The following is a 19,019-nucleotide window of genomic DNA, read 5'->3' as shown; positions in this document are numbered from 1 at the left end:
ACATGGCAGGTAAGAGCTGATTGGCTGGTGGTTTATCACTCTCCATTTTGTCCCTTTTGAACCTTAGTACATCTAGCCCACAGCCTGTGGTTGCTCTTCCAGTAACCGCAACTTGCAATTGATGGTAGTAAAATTCTGAATGCTATTGTTACATTCCAGACAGCAAATCATTCAATGCACATTGGAGCTTAACATAGAGAGACACTCAATTTTTGTGGTATCCATCATACTGGAGATTTTTAAATGGCATCTCACTCAGATTCTGTCTTATGTGCGTATTGTCCCTCGTCCTGCTTGCTGTAAGTGATATCAGCAAAATGATATGTGTTTATTCTATTTTTATAAAGCCTGCTACACAATCCCCAAACAATTTTATTTTCAGATGTCTTCTATGAGCAAAATCCAGATTAACTCCCTCCCCAGTAACGGTATTCTCAAATAATAATATTCTACATTTATCTTTTACCTTTTCTCTCATCTTTTTTTTTTATTTAATATTTACATGTCCTTCCAGATCTAAAAACAATAAAAGATGGTATGTTTAAGTTAATCTCTATTGTATAAACTATAAAATGATTTTTAACAAGCTGCTCTGGGATATGTGATTGCATAAATACCGCATTTCTCCTAAACCATATGTTCCACATGTCCCCAACTCACATATAACCATCACAAACGTGGTCAGTGCGTGGCGGCTTGAGTCGAGATAAGAAGCCCATAATCTGGCGATACACCCCCCCCCCCCCCCTTGTGGTGACCCGGCAATTGGGTTATAGTGCATTCCAAAATGCGGTAAAACCTGATAACGGGGTTTTTAACCACATTTTTTGCGTTAGTGCATCCCACCCAACATATGGTTGTCCTTGTTCCTGCTTGAAGTTAGAGAACACCTTTTGCTCATTTGTACAATCTCTGCAAAGTGTAAAACATTAGAAAAACGTGAACAAAAGTAATTGGAAAGAAAAGTGTAACGTGAACAAAAGTAATTGGAAAGAAAATTGTAAAAGAAAGTCTCATGAAAGTATTTTGTTGTAGATTTGGTGAATTTACTTTGGTTTGTGTTGTTGTATATAGTGAATGTACAGTATGTCCTCTGTCTTCTGCTATGTTTGCAGAAAATTAAGTGTGTTGTGTTGTTAAGCTATACTTTGTTGAGACTGATCAGAAATCAGAATAAAATTGACATTTATAGCAACATTTACGGATGATCGGATATTGTATTGATTGAAAATGTGTAATAGAGATTTTAGAGAACAAATGAGCCTCATTGTCATGGTGTAATAGAGCATTTTATTACATTGCTGAATATCCTAAAGGTGCCCTTACATACACGGTACAATTATTGCATGCAATTTGGACTAGATCGCATCACATACGTTTTGCAATGTAATGAGATGCAATCTAGTACAAAAAGTATGTTCAGCACATACGTTTTGTACCATATACCTTGTAAATTGTACCGTGTATGGGCACTTTAAGCAAGGGCAAATTGAAAATGAAAAGTGGTGGAAAAATTATAATAGTGGCCTTACGTGGAACGCACCAAATCAAATGTAGGCCGAACCAACACCAAAATAGGCAGGATTAAAACATCACTAGATCTGTGTGGAAAGCCATTGGTTTCATTATGCTTGGCAGTATTAGTGACAAACCACAAACTTTTACATTTTAAATAATACCCCACCTCCCCCCACTGAGATTGATGAACACAGACTCCCAAGCCTCCATCATGGCCATAATCCACTGAATATCACATATATCCCCACTTCTCCCACAATGGCGCCCAGAAACCAGATTGCACCCACCCCTTTCCCTTTGAAAGATGTCACAATAGCTATAGATAGGCACCGCCTTAGATGAGTATTTGCAGACCATTATCCTCATCACTGAGCCGCGACTTGGGTTATCATGGCCATAACCTGGGTTTTAGTGGCTGTAGAAAAGGGGTATGAATTGCTGGAATGAAACTGGAAGAGTTTCCACAGCCTCAGCCACTCCCCTACATACTAGACAAGGATTCAGGGATATTAGTCTGTATACCATTTAGTTCAGTCTTTAGCCTTAGAGACCAGCTGAAAACAAAGGACCAACTTTCTTTGAAAAGTCTTTTCATAGATTCACATTTTTTAGGGTTGGGATCGTTGGGTCTACAGCAAGTTGGTTCGACAAGCATTAGGTCGTCACCATTACATGGTTATAGGTCGACATGGTTCTAGGTTGACATGGGTCAAGGTCGACCTGGGTCTAGGATGACATAAGTTTAGTTCGACAGGTCAATAGGTCGACACAAGTAATAGGTCAACAGGGTCTAGGTCGACAGTCAAAAGGTCAACACAGTCGACATGAACACAGTTTCTAGTGCACTGCATCTCCTCGCATTGCTCGCTATGCTTCAGGCATGGTGCCTTGCTGCGCTCGGCACACTATTTTATTCTCCCACCACGCCCTAGTGGATGGTAGGGCATAAAATACCACCTGTAGGCACATGTCGGCTCAAAAAAACAGTGAAAATCCCCATGTTGACCTTTTGACTGTCAACATAGACCCTGTCGACCTAATGCTTGTGTCGACCTAAACCCATGTCGACCTAGACCCATGTCAGCCTTGAACCATGTCGACCTAGAACCATGTTGACCTAACGTTGACCCAACGCTTGTTGACCAATTTTCTGTAGATCCAATGACCGTATCCTCATTTTTTACATGCCTAATAAATGTTAATAACGAGAGTATGTGCAATTGATCAAATATTGAGGGTGCAATATTTTTAAATCAACTTGTATATATCCTAAATTACAATACAGTTTGGTTGATTAATATTTGTACTCTTAATAGATTGTTGCATACATATATCTTTTCATATATTAAAGATATATCAAGTTATGCCCCCCAAAAAAGAGAGTACTTTTCTTCTCTTTCTAATTGTACTAATAATTCTTACTCTCTGGGGAGCACCTCTACTCCTTAATAACATATACTGAGGTACCTAACAATCATTAATGTGGACTTACAAACTGTAAAACATTATTGTGATCTCCTTACAACTGTGCGAGAGGCTTGTGCACTGGTGTTTCCCCAATGCCCCTTTCCCCCCTTTGTTATACTCTTACATTTTACCTTGCAATATTTTAGGAGGTAAATATAAAAATGAGAGACAGATGCCTAATGTTACAGTAGGATCACCTAGATATAATAATAATAATAATAATAATAATAATAATAATAATAATAATAATAATAGCTTTTCTCCAAGAGGTCTCTCGCACATATCATATTCAATTATTTTTTCAGCATCCTAGAAAATACCAGACCACTTTCCATTTCTAAATATTTGCACCCTATGTATACAGTAGAAATGCAGGTTTTCTGCTCCAGTACACAGTGCCATGGCAGGGCACTAATGCCCCTGGGTAAGCCTCTCAGCAAATGTGATGTTATTTAAGAGGGAGCCCAGACCAGGAAGCTAATCACCAGGCCACTTCCCAGGCTGTATGCCAGGCTATGCACCCTGGGTGGCAGCACTGCTTGCACATTCCAAGTTACAGCCCTGCTGGGTGGTGTTTTATGATTTGTAATGTTATTGGGTCAGCATAAGCAAATCCAGTAATGACTAAAATATGTCTCCTCATATATTATTGTATTATCATGGGTTCTGATTTACTGGCAGCATTTTGGGTGAGCGTACTAAGGGCAGGATGTACTAAGGTAAAAATGCGGTAAACCCCCCCATTTTCGGGGGTTTTAAAGCATTTTCAAATGTACCAAAATCCGGCCGCCCCATCTTCGCCGGGCAGGGTATCGCCACCTATGGGCTTCTATCGCTACCCTCCACCTCTGCTGCAGATGCTGACCCCCCTCTCCCTTGCTTTCCTCCCTCCAGGTCCTCCTGGACCCGGAAGGTAAACTCCTCCTCCCCTAGCAACACAGCCGGACGTCCTTCCGTCTGCAGGGGGGAGGAGGAGGCACCGGGGACAGCCTGCTTAGGCTTCCCAGCGTAAGGGAAGGAGGAGGTGTCCAAGGTTGTGATGGAGACACCCTCGCACACCACATCACAGGTATCTCGGGGGGCCTATGTCACTGCACTGCGTTGCTAGGCGCATATGTTAATACATATGTGCTAGCATCGCTGAAGTCGGGCGGCAAGGGGCAGCGATGTATTTTAATACATCCCGCCCTTAGCCTTGAAAAGTTATACAATGAAGAGTGATAAACCACCAACCAATGTTCCCTCTAATTTTACGAAGGCTGTGTGCGGCAAAAGATTTTGGCTGTGCAACTTCGGAAGGAAATTTTAAATTTTGTGCGTCACTTATATATAACTGGAAAATGACGTTCAGCATTTGTGTTACTTTACTTCAAAATGATATTAAACATTTGAACATTCAAAACACAGCACACAATGTAGTTAATGGAGGAAACACACATTAATTGAGTCCACAACTGCAAAAAGGGACCGCTGCTGCTTTGTGCGCTCTGTTGTAATGTCTGTGCGCACGCTCGTCGAGTTGTGTGCGCGCACACGCGTGCACAGCTTAGAGGGAACACTGCCACCAACCAATCAGCTCCTATCCATCATCTTTCAAAAACAGCCTGTGACATGGCAGGTAGGATCTGATTGGCTAGTCTGTTATCACTCTCCATTTTATCACTTTTCAAGCTTAGTACATCTGGCCCTTTGTACAGTTCTTTATATATCATGAACGTGATTTGTTGTCTCATAGTTTTGTACTTTGTTAATCAAGTCTGTAAACTGGATCTTACAGTTAATTTGTACTAATATTAGGTTCTAATGTCTGCTTTCTCCTGCAGGATTGATGACATTCAACTGTGCAAGGAAATTATGAGCCTGAAACAAGAACTGCAGAGCTTAGTAGATGTTGCGGGTAATTATTACAATTTGCCAGAAAAGCTTAATAGGGATAATTATAGAATACGTGTCATTTGTCATTTGTCAGAGACAGTGAAGAAGGCGACAATATACAGTAGGCAACAAGGTGGTGTAGTAATACTCAATTTGTTTTACTGTGCTCTAAGAGAGACTTATACAATCTAAATTCCGTAGTTCTTCTATTCATACCGTTTCAAAAGATAAATAAGGATCTTTATAAATGTACAAAAGTGTACACACGCCCATGCACACACACACACACACAATCAGGCTCATGCTCACACACTCACAAACACACACGCACACACGCTCATGCTCACACACTCACAAACACACACTCTCATGCTCACACACACACACATGCTCATGCTCACACATGCACAGATTCTCATGCTCACACACACGCTCATGCTCACAAACACAAACACACACACATGCACACACTCTCGTGGTCACACACACACAAACACACATAAAGCAGTTTACTATAGCAGCAGACATAAAGCAGAATATAGAGGCATATAAAGGCATAGATGCAGTCACAAATCAACAAAGGGATAGGCTAAAGTAAACTATATATATATAGGCTCATATACAATATTAGAAAAGGATATATATATATATATATATATATATATAAAGAATAACTCACAACAGTGGCACTCGTAAGGAATTTTCAGCGTGTATTCTAACCAAATCCGACGTTTCGGGGCTGGTGGCGCCCCTTTGTCAAGGTGTGGGTAACAAAAAACAGTAATACAGTGCTTACCTATATAGCAGGTGAAGTAAGTGACAGAATGGAGACCAGCTGCACGAGAACGCCGGGTCACGCGCCGGCGGAAATGGTCACAACCGGAAGTGCTGTGAGGTGTCTGGGATGTGACACGCATGCTGCCGGGGAGCTTGGAGCGCAAGCTGCCGGAGTTGCCATGGTGAGAATTTAGCATGGGCGGCTTTGGACTTCCGGCGTAATCGGGCTGCTGGATAGAAAAGCAAAACAGTGAATAAATAACTACATAATAGGACAGATCTCTAGTAAAATGCATTCAAGTGGGATTCACATGTGTCTAACAGTGTTTATCAAAAACGGGACTACTGGCCCGGTGCCCACAGTGGCTAATACAGGTCGATGTGCCATATCCTGTGATGTAAAGCACTTCGTGTGCTTTTTCTTCTCTCTGCTTCAATCTCGCTATCCCTTTATATTTTCCCATAAATATCGTCCACTTTAGGACGGCCAGTCGGACGAATGTATAGTGTGCTTTTTCTTCCTCTCTGCTTCATCTTACTATCCCTATATATTGTTTCCAGTGTAATTTATATGTATATACCCAGCCGGACCATCATAGATGGGTCCTACCAGACACAAACGGCTGATATGTCTGAATAACTCCAAACACAGGCCCTTATTCTGGTCGGTGCGGATATATCCGCGTGCGTTCGGGCCGCCGATGTTTTGTGTCTGCGCATGTGCAGAGGCGTCTCTGCGCATGTGCGAGCGGGTCGTACGGCCAAATCCCGCATGATATGTGAACACTCCGAACAGGGGGTGGAGAGGGGCGTGAAGGGCTATTTGTGCTCATTACCATATGCATACGCCCCGCGTTTCATGGGCGTTCCCATGCAAACGCTGGGCGTACGTATGGTAATGCGGCCATGACGCACGTGTAGGGGGCGGACATATGACATCGCCGGATGTCAGCTGCCCGCCCAGATCCCTGCTTTTGCACGGAAAAATGTCCGTGTGGTCTGAGGTTGCGGGAGCTGGTGGAGCACTCGGTCCTGCATTCGATGGTCTGCGACCATCGAATGATGGGGGAGGTTCCCTTAGATGGAGGAGGCGTATTCCGTGTAAAATACACATGCGGTCCGTTCGGCCAGCTTCTTACCGCGTACGGACGGAGTTGGCGATCCGTATGGAAGGCGGGGTTTCGCACGCACGGTCCTGGCCGCATAATCGGATCCGGCCGCACCGACCAGAATAAGGCCCACAGTTATCTGAGATCACATGTAGAGTATATGCCCTATGAATAGGGACTTGACACTACGGATCCTCCAGATCCACGAGATGTGTGCTTTTTCTTCTCTCTACTTATATTTTCGCTATCCCTTTAAATTTTTTCCAATGTAAATTACATGTAAAATGTCCTATCTGTTATAATCAGGTCGGTTGAGCTCTATCTGGTTGGTACTCTAGTTCACACCGGGGATACAAACCCCTTGGGTAAGAACTTACCCTTCGGGCCCGAACATTGTGTGCTTTTTCTTCTCCCCGCTTACACTCTCGCTATCCCTTTAAATTTCCTAGTTAGACACTGCGGTCCACACAGACGATGGTTAACCCAGCCTGTCTATGATCACCCTGTACAATTAAACCAGTTTGTTCTGGTAGATAATGCTTGCGAGCATATCCCTATGATACAGTAAGAATCCCCTCCATTTTTTGCACCTTATTGGCACCGAGAGCGGCCACTCAAATTTTTAAATTACGTTTTATCTCACTTGCTTTACATCACAGGATATGGCACATCGACCTGTATTAGCCACTGTGGGCACCGGGCCAGTAGTCCCGTTTTTGATAAACACTGTTAGACACATGTGAATCCCACTTGAATGCATTTTACTAGAGATGTGTCCTATTATGTAGTTATTTATTCACTGTTTTGCTTTTCTATCCAGCAGCCCGATTACGCCGGAAGTCCAAAGCCGCCCATGCTAAATTCTCACCATGGCAACTCCGGCAGCTTGCGCTCCAAGCTCCCCGGCAGCATGCGTGTCACATCCCAGACACCTCACAGCACTTCCGGCTGTGACCATTTCCGCCGGCGCGTGACCCGGCGTTCTCGTGCAGCTGGTCTCCATTCTGTCACTTACTTCACCTGCTATATAGGTAAGCACTGTATTACTGTTTTTTGTTACCCACACCTTGACAAAGGGGCGCCACCTGCCCCGAAACGTTGGATTTGGTTACAATACACGCTGAAAATTCCTTACGAGTGCCGCTGTTGTGAGTTATTCTTTTTACATTCACTGTGTCCAGAAGGCACCGGAGGTAGCTGTACCCTGTTGGGTGAGTGCCAGGCCGCCCACCAAACCTATATAAATATATATATATATACAGTCCAAGAACTGCCGGCACTCTGGTGAAGATATCCTCAACTTGCCCCGGTGCCATAAATGAAATAAACACCACTCCAAGTCCAAATGGACAAACAGGGACTCAGGAGACGATTATGCAAGTAAAAAGTGTATTGAAATGGGTTTGTCCATTTGGACTTGGAGTGGTGTGTATATATATATATATATATATATATATATATATATATATATATATATATATAATATGGTCGTCCAGGCTGGCTGGTCACCATGAATCCGTCATGCTGCTTGCACTGGTCTTCCGGGTTCAGTGAAACGCACAGACTTCCGTCAGGCCAGCACAAGCATGACGGATTCATGGTGACATGACGCAACCCGGAAGCGATGCGCACGCTGGCTGGACCGCGGGACGGAGCAGGATCTGCTGCACACCTCTGGGATCTTCAGACACTATTTATATCAGGTACAATTGCACTTACACAACACTGTCCCTGCACTTGCACGCCTTACTCAGCAGCCCACATCCTGACGAAATGGCCTGGACGGCCATGAAACGTTGATGACGCTGGAGCACTTTGTAATGTACTATATTTTTTATTGAATACATATTTTGTTCTAAATCCGTGGAGTGCGACTTACTTTGTTGACCTGACAGAACTGTTTATTATCCCGACTGTTAAGAGCACGACAGTCAGGATCCTTACAGGGGCTATTCTCCCTCGAGGCGGTCCACGACCCCCATAGAGGGAGAATATGCACTTGCCACAGGGGACTTTGTTACGCTTCCTCCCCTGTCAGAGTCCCGGCAGTCGGAATTCCGATGTTAGCAGCTCATACCACACACCGGGGTAGCACAGTAGCAGGTGTCGGCAGCCAGCCTTAAGACCACAGGTAGGAGCAGACACTGATTATGGGCCTGATTCAGAATTGCACAGTAATACATTGGCAGCTGCGATCTCAAACGCAGCGGATGTGCTAAAATATGAAAATGACACAGACACCTGATTTCTATTGAGACCCCCCTGCTGACTTCACAGATCCAAGCAACTGTGTATAGATACACAGCGGTCAGCACAGATTCTTCCATATCAACTCCCTGAGTAACCCTATTGTCACACAGAATGGCCATGTGACCTGAGAGGCTAGTGCCATGATTTGGACGAACAGGATCACAGTTGTAGGCTGGTAAAAGATCTGAAAATGGTCACAAAACGCCTGCTTTACCTCCTCCAAATGCTGCCTGACTGTCATTCACTTTACAAATAAATCTTTACTGCAAGTGATATCACTAAGGTAGGCAGGAGCGCAGGGGCGTAACTAGAACATTCAGGACCCCATAGCAAAAACTTTATAGGCTCTCCCATTACAATGCCCCTGGGGAGTCAGTAAGAGAGAGCAGATTTCATGGAAAAAAGAGGGAGAGGTAAGGTCCATACACACTGGGCGACACTGGGGACTATGTCCAGCATGCAGGGCCGTCTTTTCGTATGGGCTTAATGGGCACTTGCGCAGGGGCCCCAGGTGTATAAGGGCCTGATGCTGATAGCCGAGGATCCTCTTTTTCCAGGGATACCAGAATTTTGAAAATCGGCCCTGGGGAACTGGAGATATCCAACTTCTTATAAATCTTATAAATCTTATAACTTAAAATAAATCTCTGTGGTCTGTAGCTTAATACTGTTTATATAAACTGCTCTTTGATGCAGATGCCTAAATGATTGACATTAAATCCTGTATTCTTGTAATAAATGATAATGGTATCACTGTCTGCTTGTGTTAATTGTTTGTTGTATAACTTGTCACATATGTTGTATCTTATTTTGTTGCCAGTTATTCACTCCTTCATTGGTGATTTATATCTTGGTGTTGTGGATGCTATGTTTGAAGCCCAAAGATTTATAAGGGATACTTTGTGTTCTTATTTAATATAATGTTGCATCTCCAATGTGTATGTTAAAAGTATACTGTCCGTGAACACTGATGGCAGGTGTGTTTGCCGTATGGCCCGACACCCTGTCCTAATGTGATTATTGGTTTAAGTACACTCTTTAATTGCATCCAGCTCTCTAAAACAGTTTATAGAGTATTCTGCTGGTATATTATATTGCTAATTGCATTTCTGTATTTACATACACACGGGGCAATCTGGGGATTGGATCCTCCCACACAAAAAACTTTATGTAATTTGTGCTTGTATACACACGGGGCAATCTGGGGATTGGATCCTCCCACACAACACACTGTATACAATTTTATGCGTGTGATTTCACACGCTGCTTGCGCATTATGCGCTATATATAAAACTTGATGACATATACAGTAAGTGAGTTCAGTCGGCTGGCACTAATGGCAGATGTATACCAGTCTATACAGTGGTATTAAAGGTCGGCAGCAATGACGGAGCACACAAATTGGCAGTTTTCTGGGTACTACACTGTACGTGTAGCCTGTTTTAAATAATGTTTGTCTGTTTGGTGTAAGAATTTAACTTGTGTCAGCAACGGCGTAGATCCCCAGTGAGAAGCGCTCAGCGCGACAGCACACGCCAGCCAAGGAGACTAGTTCTCTGGCTTTGGCGAGGGGATACAGAAAGCACTCTTGTATATGCCGGCACACATCCGCCGCATCTACACACTCTGGGTGACATTCTATGCGTTGAGATAAATGCGCATGTTTTTTTAGCGCACCACATCGCCGCAAATCTTTTTCACTTTTTCAAATCGCACTTTTCTGTCAAAATTCGCATATTTAATGTGATGCGTTTTGGAGGCTGAAAAGTGCGAAGTGGTGCGATTTGCGGCGAATTGGTGCGCTGTCTTTAGTCCTGAAAATGTGCGATTTTTGTATGTCTGAAAATCGCACGTTTGCAGGAAAGCGCAAAGTAAAAAAAAAAAACGCGCGCGGGGTCCCCCGCCAGAGCATAACCAGCCCCGGGCTCGTTGAGCCGGTGCTGGTGACATAAAATCAGGGTCCCCGACAAATCGGGGTCCCCTTGATTTCATGAAACCAGCACCAGGCTCAAGGTCCGGCGCTGGTTCCCAAAATACGGGGGACAAAATGACTAGGGGTCCCCCGTATTTTAAGAACCAGCACCGGACCCAACCAGCCAGCAGGGTAATGCCACAGCCAGGGGACACTTATTATATAAGGTCTCGCGGCCAAAGCATTAACCCCCTGGCTGGTCAGCATGGGCAGGGGTCCTGGGGAAGTGGGGACCCCCCCAATGAAGGGGTCCCCCCCCTCCAGGACTTACCAGCCCATGCTGATAGTCCGGGGCTGTCCCCGATGCCCCTGGGCTGTGGGCATCGGGCTGATGAATTGTGTAAAAAAAAGAAGTAAAACTATTGTTTTCTACTGGCGAACTATGACTCCCAGCAAGCCTACCCCGCATGCTGGGACTTGGAGAACCACAAGTCCCAGCATGCGGGGCATTAAAGGGCCCGCTGGCACTTGTAGTTCTACAGTACCAAAAATAGTTAAAGAAAACACACTGACACCTGGAAAAATAAAAGTTTAATGCACACAGAACACACACACACTGATACTTACCTACCTTGAGCCCGTAGGTCGGTCCCTGGATCCTGGGTCCGGGGCTCCAGGGCAGAAGAGTCTGGTTCCGGGGCCTTGGTCCTGGTTCCGGGGCTGGTCCGGGGTTCCGGGGCTCCTGGCCTGAAGAATCCGGGGTCCGGGATCCGAGGTAGTCCCCAGGGGTACCTAAGGAAGGAAATCCTACTCACCTGGTCCCCGGCGACGACCTCGGCATCCTCTCCGGCTGAAGCGCTGCTCCCATCTGGTACCCGGCTCACAGGACTTCACCGGCGCAGAGATGTTTCTTCCTCGGCGTCTCTAGACAGAATGATTTCTGGCCAATCAGGAGCCGAGAAAGTCGGCTCCTGATTGGCCAGAAATCATTCTGACTAGAGACGCCGAGGAAGAAACATCTCTGCTCTAGATGCGCAGAGATGTTTCTTCCTCGGAGTCTGTATTCAGAATGATTTCTGGCTAATCAGGAGCCGACTTTCTCGGCTCCTGATTGGCCAGAAATCATTCTGTCTAGAGACGCCGAGGAAGAAACATCTCTGCGCCGGTGAAGTCCTGTGAGCCGGGTACCAGATGGGAGCAGCGCTTCAGCCGGAGAGGATGCCGAGGTCGTCGCCGGGGACCAGGTGAGTAGGATTTCCTTCCTTAGGTACCCCTGGGGACTACCTCGGATCCCGGACCCCGGATTCTTCAGGCCAGGAGCCCCGGAACCCCGGACCAGCCCCGGAACCAGGACCAAGGCCCCGGAACCAGACTCCTTCACCCTGGAGCCCTGGAGCCCCGGAGCCCGGACCCAGGATCCAGGGACCGACCTACGGGCTCAAGGTAGGTAAGTATCAGTGTGTGTGTGTTCTGTGTGTTTTAAACTTTTATTTTTCAGGGTGTCAGTGTGTTTTCTTTAACTATTTTTTGTACTGTAAAACTACAAGTGCCAGCGGGCCCTTTAATGCCCCGCATGCTGGGACTTGTGGTTCTCCAAGTCCCAGCATGCGGGGTAGGCTTGCTGGGACTCATAGTTCGCCAGTAGAAAACAATAGTTTTACTACTTTTTTTTATACAATTCATCAGCCCGATGCCCACCGCCCAGGGGCATCGGGGACAGCCCCGGACTATCAGCATGGGCTGGTAAGTCCTGGAGGGGGGGGACCCCTGCCTATGCTGACCAGCCAGGGGGTTAATGCTTTGGCCGCGGGACCTTATATAATAAGTGTCCCCCGGCTGTGGCATTACCCTGCTGGCTGGTTGGGTCCGGTGCTGGTTCTTAAAATACGGGGGACCCCTAGTCATTTTTTCCCCCGTATTTTGGGAACCAGCGCCGGACCTTGAGCCTGGTGCTGGTTTCATGAAATCAAGGGGACCCCGATTTGTCGGGGACCCTGATTTTATGTCACCAGCACCGGCTCAATGAGTCCGGGGCTGGTTATGTTCTGGCGGGGGACCCTGCGCTAGTTTTTTTTTTATTTTAACCGTTTTTTTTTTTTTTTTTAACACCAGAAACCTGCACAGAACATTGCGATCTGTGTAGGGTTCTGGCTAATTCGCCAAACAGACCCTGGTCTGAAATAAGTGCGATAATTAGACACCTAAAAATTGCGATTTGCAAATGCGCATAGCATTAAATAAGCGAGTTGTATACTGTTCTGTACGAAAACATCTGGATGCGATAAAAATGCGAATTAATCTCGCACTTTTGGTCAGCATGCCTTAACGCACATAATATGCGATTTCAGTCCCTTAGCGCATCCCATTAAATTGGCGATTTGAAGGAAAAATGCGATATCGCCATTTTGTTGTCTAATTAACGCCAAAAAACGCAGATCTCATCCCATAGAATGTCACCCTCTGTGTTACATATGCGCATCAAGACTCCAGCGTCGAGCAGGAGGCTATGTAGCTCCAGACACACATAAGCACTGACTGGGCAGTAGCGGGCACATTACGGCACATAACCACCATTGAAACATACCCTATTCACTGTGTATGGCTTCAGGCTTACATACCATTAAACGCATGGTAGAAGCCTGCTAGCCCCACGTGCAGAAATAGGAATCTCTGGGCAGTTTCACAGTATATTAAAAGCATAAAACGGCTGCCAAAAGAACATTATAAGAATAAAACTGATGGATGTTTGGCATCTGACGTCTAACGCATAGGTACTCTTAAAATACTTAGAAAATATTGAATATCTTCTGAGAGTATCCAATTTCAGCATCTCCTGGTGTGTACACATTTTGAACAAATAGAAAATTGAGCACTGAACATTGCCTGAAGATATTCATTGTTTGCATTGCCTCATATGTACGCAATCTTAGGGAAACCACTCTTTCAAAAAAAAGATTGCCTTTAACAGTAGCTACATGTAGAGCAGGAAACGTCCCTGCCGTAAAAGCACACTATAAGAATACAATTGATGTTGGGTCTTTGTCTGTGTTATTACCCTATGTATAGACAACCTACAGTATGAGATTAAAACGCACAGGCAGTGTCGATATATTTAAAAGATATTGAACATCTTCAGAGAGTATCCAATTTCAATGTTGCCTGGTGTGTGCGCATCCTGAACAATAAAACCACTGTTATTTTGCTTAGAAGAGATTCAACATCTTCAGAGAATATCTAATTCTAATGTTGCCTGGTGTGTACGCATCTTTAATAATAAAACAGCAATAAAGCACTGTATATATATCAATAATACTGAATCTCTGCACCATCTCATGTGCACGCAGACTCAGGGATAACATCTTCCCGGTGAAAGATTGCTTCTAATCACACACTATACACTAAACATCTCTTTAGAGCATTTAACCTCAGTAATGCCCCATGAATACGCAACTTGAGAAAATATAATTTGCGTATCTAAAATTGCTAAAGAGCCTTTGTAGTCACTAGTACAGAGAGTACAGTGTAGTACCCAGAAAACTGCCAATTTGTGTGCTCCGTCATTGCTGCCGACCTTTAATATCACTGTATAGACTGGTATACATCCGCCATTAGTGCCAGCCGACTGAACTCACTTACTGTATATGCCATCAAGTTTTATATATAGCGCATAATGCGCAAGCAGCGTGTGAAATCACACGCATAAAATTGTATACAGTGTGTTGTGTGGGAGGATCCAATCCCCAGATTGCCCCGTGTGTATACAAGCACAAATGACATAAAGTTTATTGTGCGGGAGGATCCAATACCCAGATTGCCCTGTGTGTATGTAAATACAGAAATGCAATTAGCAATATAATATACCAGCAGAATACTCTATAAACTGTTTTAGAGAGCTGGATGCAATTAAAGAGTGTACTTAAACCAATAATCACGTTAGGACAGGGTGTCGGGCCATACGGCAAACACACCTGCCATCAGTGTTCACGGACAGTATACTTTTAACATACACATTGGAGATGCAACATTATATTAAATAAGAACACAAAGTATCCCTTATAAATCTTTGGGCTTCAAACATAGCATCCACAACACCAAGATATAAATCACCAATGAAGGAGTGAATAACTGGCAACAAAATAAGATACAACATACAGTATGTGACAAGTGATACAACAAACAATTAACACAAGCAGACAGTGATACCATTATCATTTTTTACAAGAATACAGGATTTAATGTCAATAATTTAGGCATCTGCATCAAAGAGCAGTTTATATAAACATTATTAAGCTACAGACCACAGAGATTTATTTTAATCTTTACAAAAAAAAATTCTTCTTTCTATATCTTTATCTTATTTTAATATTTTCGCTACCTAAAATCCCTGGCACAGGGAATCTTTCAATAGAGGTCATACATAATTAATAAAATTTAACACTGTATAAATATACATTGATGACCTGTCAGTTAAGTAAGTCATAAATAAAGTATACACCTAATTCTAGGTATGTTTTTAAGAATAAGTCTCCAATGAGACTTTGTGGATGAGGAGTGCGTCCTAACTAAACTGATTTCTTTTTCTCCTCTTTTGACACTGTTAATTGCAATTCCCAGTCATATTCCTCAGGTTCCCTCTGACTTAGAGAGTATATTCCAAAAGCTGGGACTCTCCTCTTTCTGTCGACACTAGCGGCTTGTCTCTATCATGCCCAGAACCAGAGATATCAGCCTTCCAGCAGCCGGTCCCTGCTCCAGCTCCAAACGTCTGGTGTACAGTTTTATATTTTTGTCAATGGATTGCTCTGGCTCCTGATCTCTGATCCCCAAGTTCCCAGCACGTCCTGAAAGTTGGGACTCTAGGTTTTTATACTATTAAAGGCTAAGAGATCTATTTCCAGATAATGGCGATATCTGCAGTCAAACAGCTGCCTTTCCCCGGAAAATGACGAATATTAAGCCCACTCCATTATCCAACCCTCCACTGCGTATAAAACACCTCCTACCTCCCTCCTTGGAAGTCATTTACAAGGGACCCCTTCATTCAGCTCAGTGCCCCCTTCCACACGTTAGTGTTCACCCTCCCACCACCTGTGCAGTAAAGGAGTAATTAGCAGAAGTTACTGCTCCAGGTCCTACATGTTGAATGGAAGATAGAGCACCCCCTGCCACCTGTGGGACATCAAAGCTGCTGCTGATAGCACCCCCTACCCCTAGGAGGGGAGAATGGGTAAGGGCCCCAGTGCATTGCTTTGCCCAGGGGCCCACACTGCTGTTAAGACGGCCCTGCCAGCATGTACTTTCAGCTCAAAGTCGCCCAGTGTGTATGGGCCTTAAGAGAGATGGGGTGGTATGAGAAAGGGATGAGAGAGAGAGAGAACATCAAGGAGAGAGAGAGGGTGTCAGAGAAAGGGAGGGATGTGAGGAGTGAGAGAGAGTGCATAAGGGAGTGAGAGAGAAAGAGTGGGGAGCAAGAGAGAGTATCAGGCAGAGATAAGGAGAGAGAGGATGTCAGGGACAGAGACGGTGCGAGTCAAGGAGGGAGAGAGACAGTGTCGAGAAGGGAGAGAGAAAGATGGGCAGAAAGAGAGAGACAGCGTCAGGGAGGGAGAGTCGGGGAGACACAAAAAGAGTTATGAAGAAAGAGAGAGAATCAGTCAGGGGGCAGGCATAGACGTCCAACAGAGCACGTTATGGAGACATAGATGGACAGACATACAAGCAGACGGACAGATGGGTGGGAATGGGGTCTCACATTACATACATAAAGATGGCGCCCCTGCCATTCTTGGCCGGGGCTCGCCAGACCCTCCCCGCTGCCGAGCGCCGGCAGCAGGGGCTTCACTGAACTGGGACGCGCGTGCATCTCACACCGCACGCGCATCCCAGTCTCTCTGCTTCAGGGAGATGGGCAGGGTTAGGGGGGCGCTCAGGGCGCCGAGGGCGGCGACTGCAGGCTCCGTTGCCCAGGGGGCGAGCGAGCATCTCGTGCGCACATGCCCCCTGGCGGGGCTGGCGTGATGGAGGGCCCTCTGACAAAGTCCGCAGTGACGAAACGCATAGGTGCATGGCCTGGCGTCGTCTATCTGTTGCTGTTTCATCGCAAGAGTGTAACCGCTCCATCACCCTGTGTGCTACACAGAGATACACGCTTGTACGGTACATCGCGGTTGTATGTAACCGCCAGCTTTGGTACGTCACCTGGTACTCATCCAAGCTGTGAATTTTTTTATTGCACTATGGAGCGCTCTCATTTATTTTTCAAGAATATATATATATATATATATATATATATATAAAACTAATCCTCACTTCTATGAGCTGAAGTACCGCCAGCGACGACTAGAGACCACTTGATGGACCAAATTAATCCTGTGTGTGCTAAAAGATGTCATGATAGACAAGTGAAAGCAATTTTTGCAGGGACACTGATCTGTTTCAAACTTTCCGGATAGAGGGAGCTGTGAATACAGAGATTGGAGGTAGGAGCAGATAGGGACTGAGGGGTGGGGTAGAGAGTTTGTGGGCTAAAAACTGTCACAGCTCAAAATGAAAGTAAAAGCTGTTACAACTCAAAGTGAAAATACATTGCAGACACCGTCATTGTAGGGATAGAACGGGATCATTGGGATCACAGGTCATTAGGTTGACACAAGCATTAGGTTGAAATGGGGAAGGTCGGCAGTCAAAAGGTTGACATACAGATGGAGCCCCTGTCATCCTTGGCCGGGGCTCGCCAGAGCCTCCCCTCTGGCGAGCACCGGTGGACAGGGGCTGCACTGAACTGAGACGCACGTGCGTCTCACACTCATGCGCATCACAGTCTCTCGACGGCGGCGCTGCGGGTCCCTGCCCATCTCCGCTTCAGGGAGACGGGCAGGGTTAGGGGGGGGGGTCGGGACAGCGAGGGGGACCGGCGGCGGGGACCCATGGCAAGCTCCGTTGCCACGGGGCGCACAAGCGTTTCATGCGCACACCCCCCTGGCGGGAGCCAGCCCCTGCAATGAAGAGGTTGGTTCCATCTGTAGGGTTTTTCACTTTTTGTCCCGAATGTTGACACAGTCGACTCAGTTATTGGAAGGCTGATAAATTTGCTATTAAATCTGCCCTTTTTTATCTAGTTTGTCTACTTTATTTATATTTAGAAATTATGAATTTTCATTTACTGATAAGCCCTTGATCAGCTTTCTATTTTCTCTACTTTGAGGGCGCAGTTTCCTACTTGAATTATCTTTTCAATCTGTTAGTTGATGAGAGTTTTAATGATAACATTGGCTCATCGTGTATTCATTTCTAACTCTGTTTCACAGTGCATATATAATTTGCATTTTTTTGTAATATTATAAAATGTAAAGACATAGGTTATTTAAAGTAATAGATAAGAGTTTTCTATCAAAATAAACTTGAGTTAGGTTTAATGACTGCTGGTGACTCATGGCTATATCTTGATTAAAGGAGCTGTATAATGTAACAATATTAAATCCAGTTTAACATTAAAACTCACTCTAACAGAAATTTTAATTAAACATAAACTTTATACTCTCAGCTGGAGAGCTCTGGGGTTTAATTGTTGTGATAGATGAGTAACACGTAATATAGCTATATTAATAGATCATACATAGCCTGCACACACACACACACACAAACACACACACAAACACACACACTCACACTATGGGGTATGCCCTGATGGCGAGCTATGACGGCGAAAAGTGCTGATAGCTCGCTGTCAGAGTATTCAACTCCCTCCCCTTCACTTGCTGTTTCCACTTTGCCTGTTCAAATCAAATGACATTTTTATTTGTCACATACAAAATCATACATAGTACAATATGTAGTTAAATGCTTATTATACAACTGTCCTACATCACATTACGATAAGTAGATCGGCTGAGTGTAGAGAGAATGTGTCGGCTCGGTCTACAAAGAAAGAAAGTCCTGGTACTAGGTGGTCTGGTTGAGGGCTCTAATGGCCTGTGGGAAGAAGCTCCTTCTCATTCGCTCTGTGTTTGCCTTCAATGAGTTGCCTGAGGCGAGATGGAAATGGCGAGTGTGACCATTAAAACGGGGGGACTTCCACAAAATGCAGCGGACTCGCTGCATTTGCGGTAAAC

General features: G+C 44.9%; 1 protein-coding gene across 1 annotated transcript in view; it reads left to right on the top strand.

The window, feature by feature from the left end:
* The window catches only part of BMERB1 (bMERB domain containing 1), a 169,470-nt gene that overhangs the window by 129,692 nt on the left and 20,759 nt on the right, over nucleotides 1–19,019 (top strand). The window contains exon 3 of the mRNA XM_083153303.1: nucleotides 4,809–4,882. Coding sequence (XP_083009429.1) covers nucleotides 4,809–4,882 — 74 coding nt within the window. The remainder of the gene's footprint in view (nucleotides 1–4,808; nucleotides 4,883–19,019) is intronic.

This window comes from Crinia signifera, chromosome 7 (genome assembly GCF_055691185.1).
Source record: "Crinia signifera chromosome 7, ASM5569118v1, whole genome shotgun sequence".
Lineage (NCBI taxonomy): Eukaryota > Metazoa > Chordata > Amphibia > Anura > Myobatrachidae > Crinia > Crinia signifera.
This window is presented reverse-complemented; position numbering and strand designations above follow the sequence as displayed.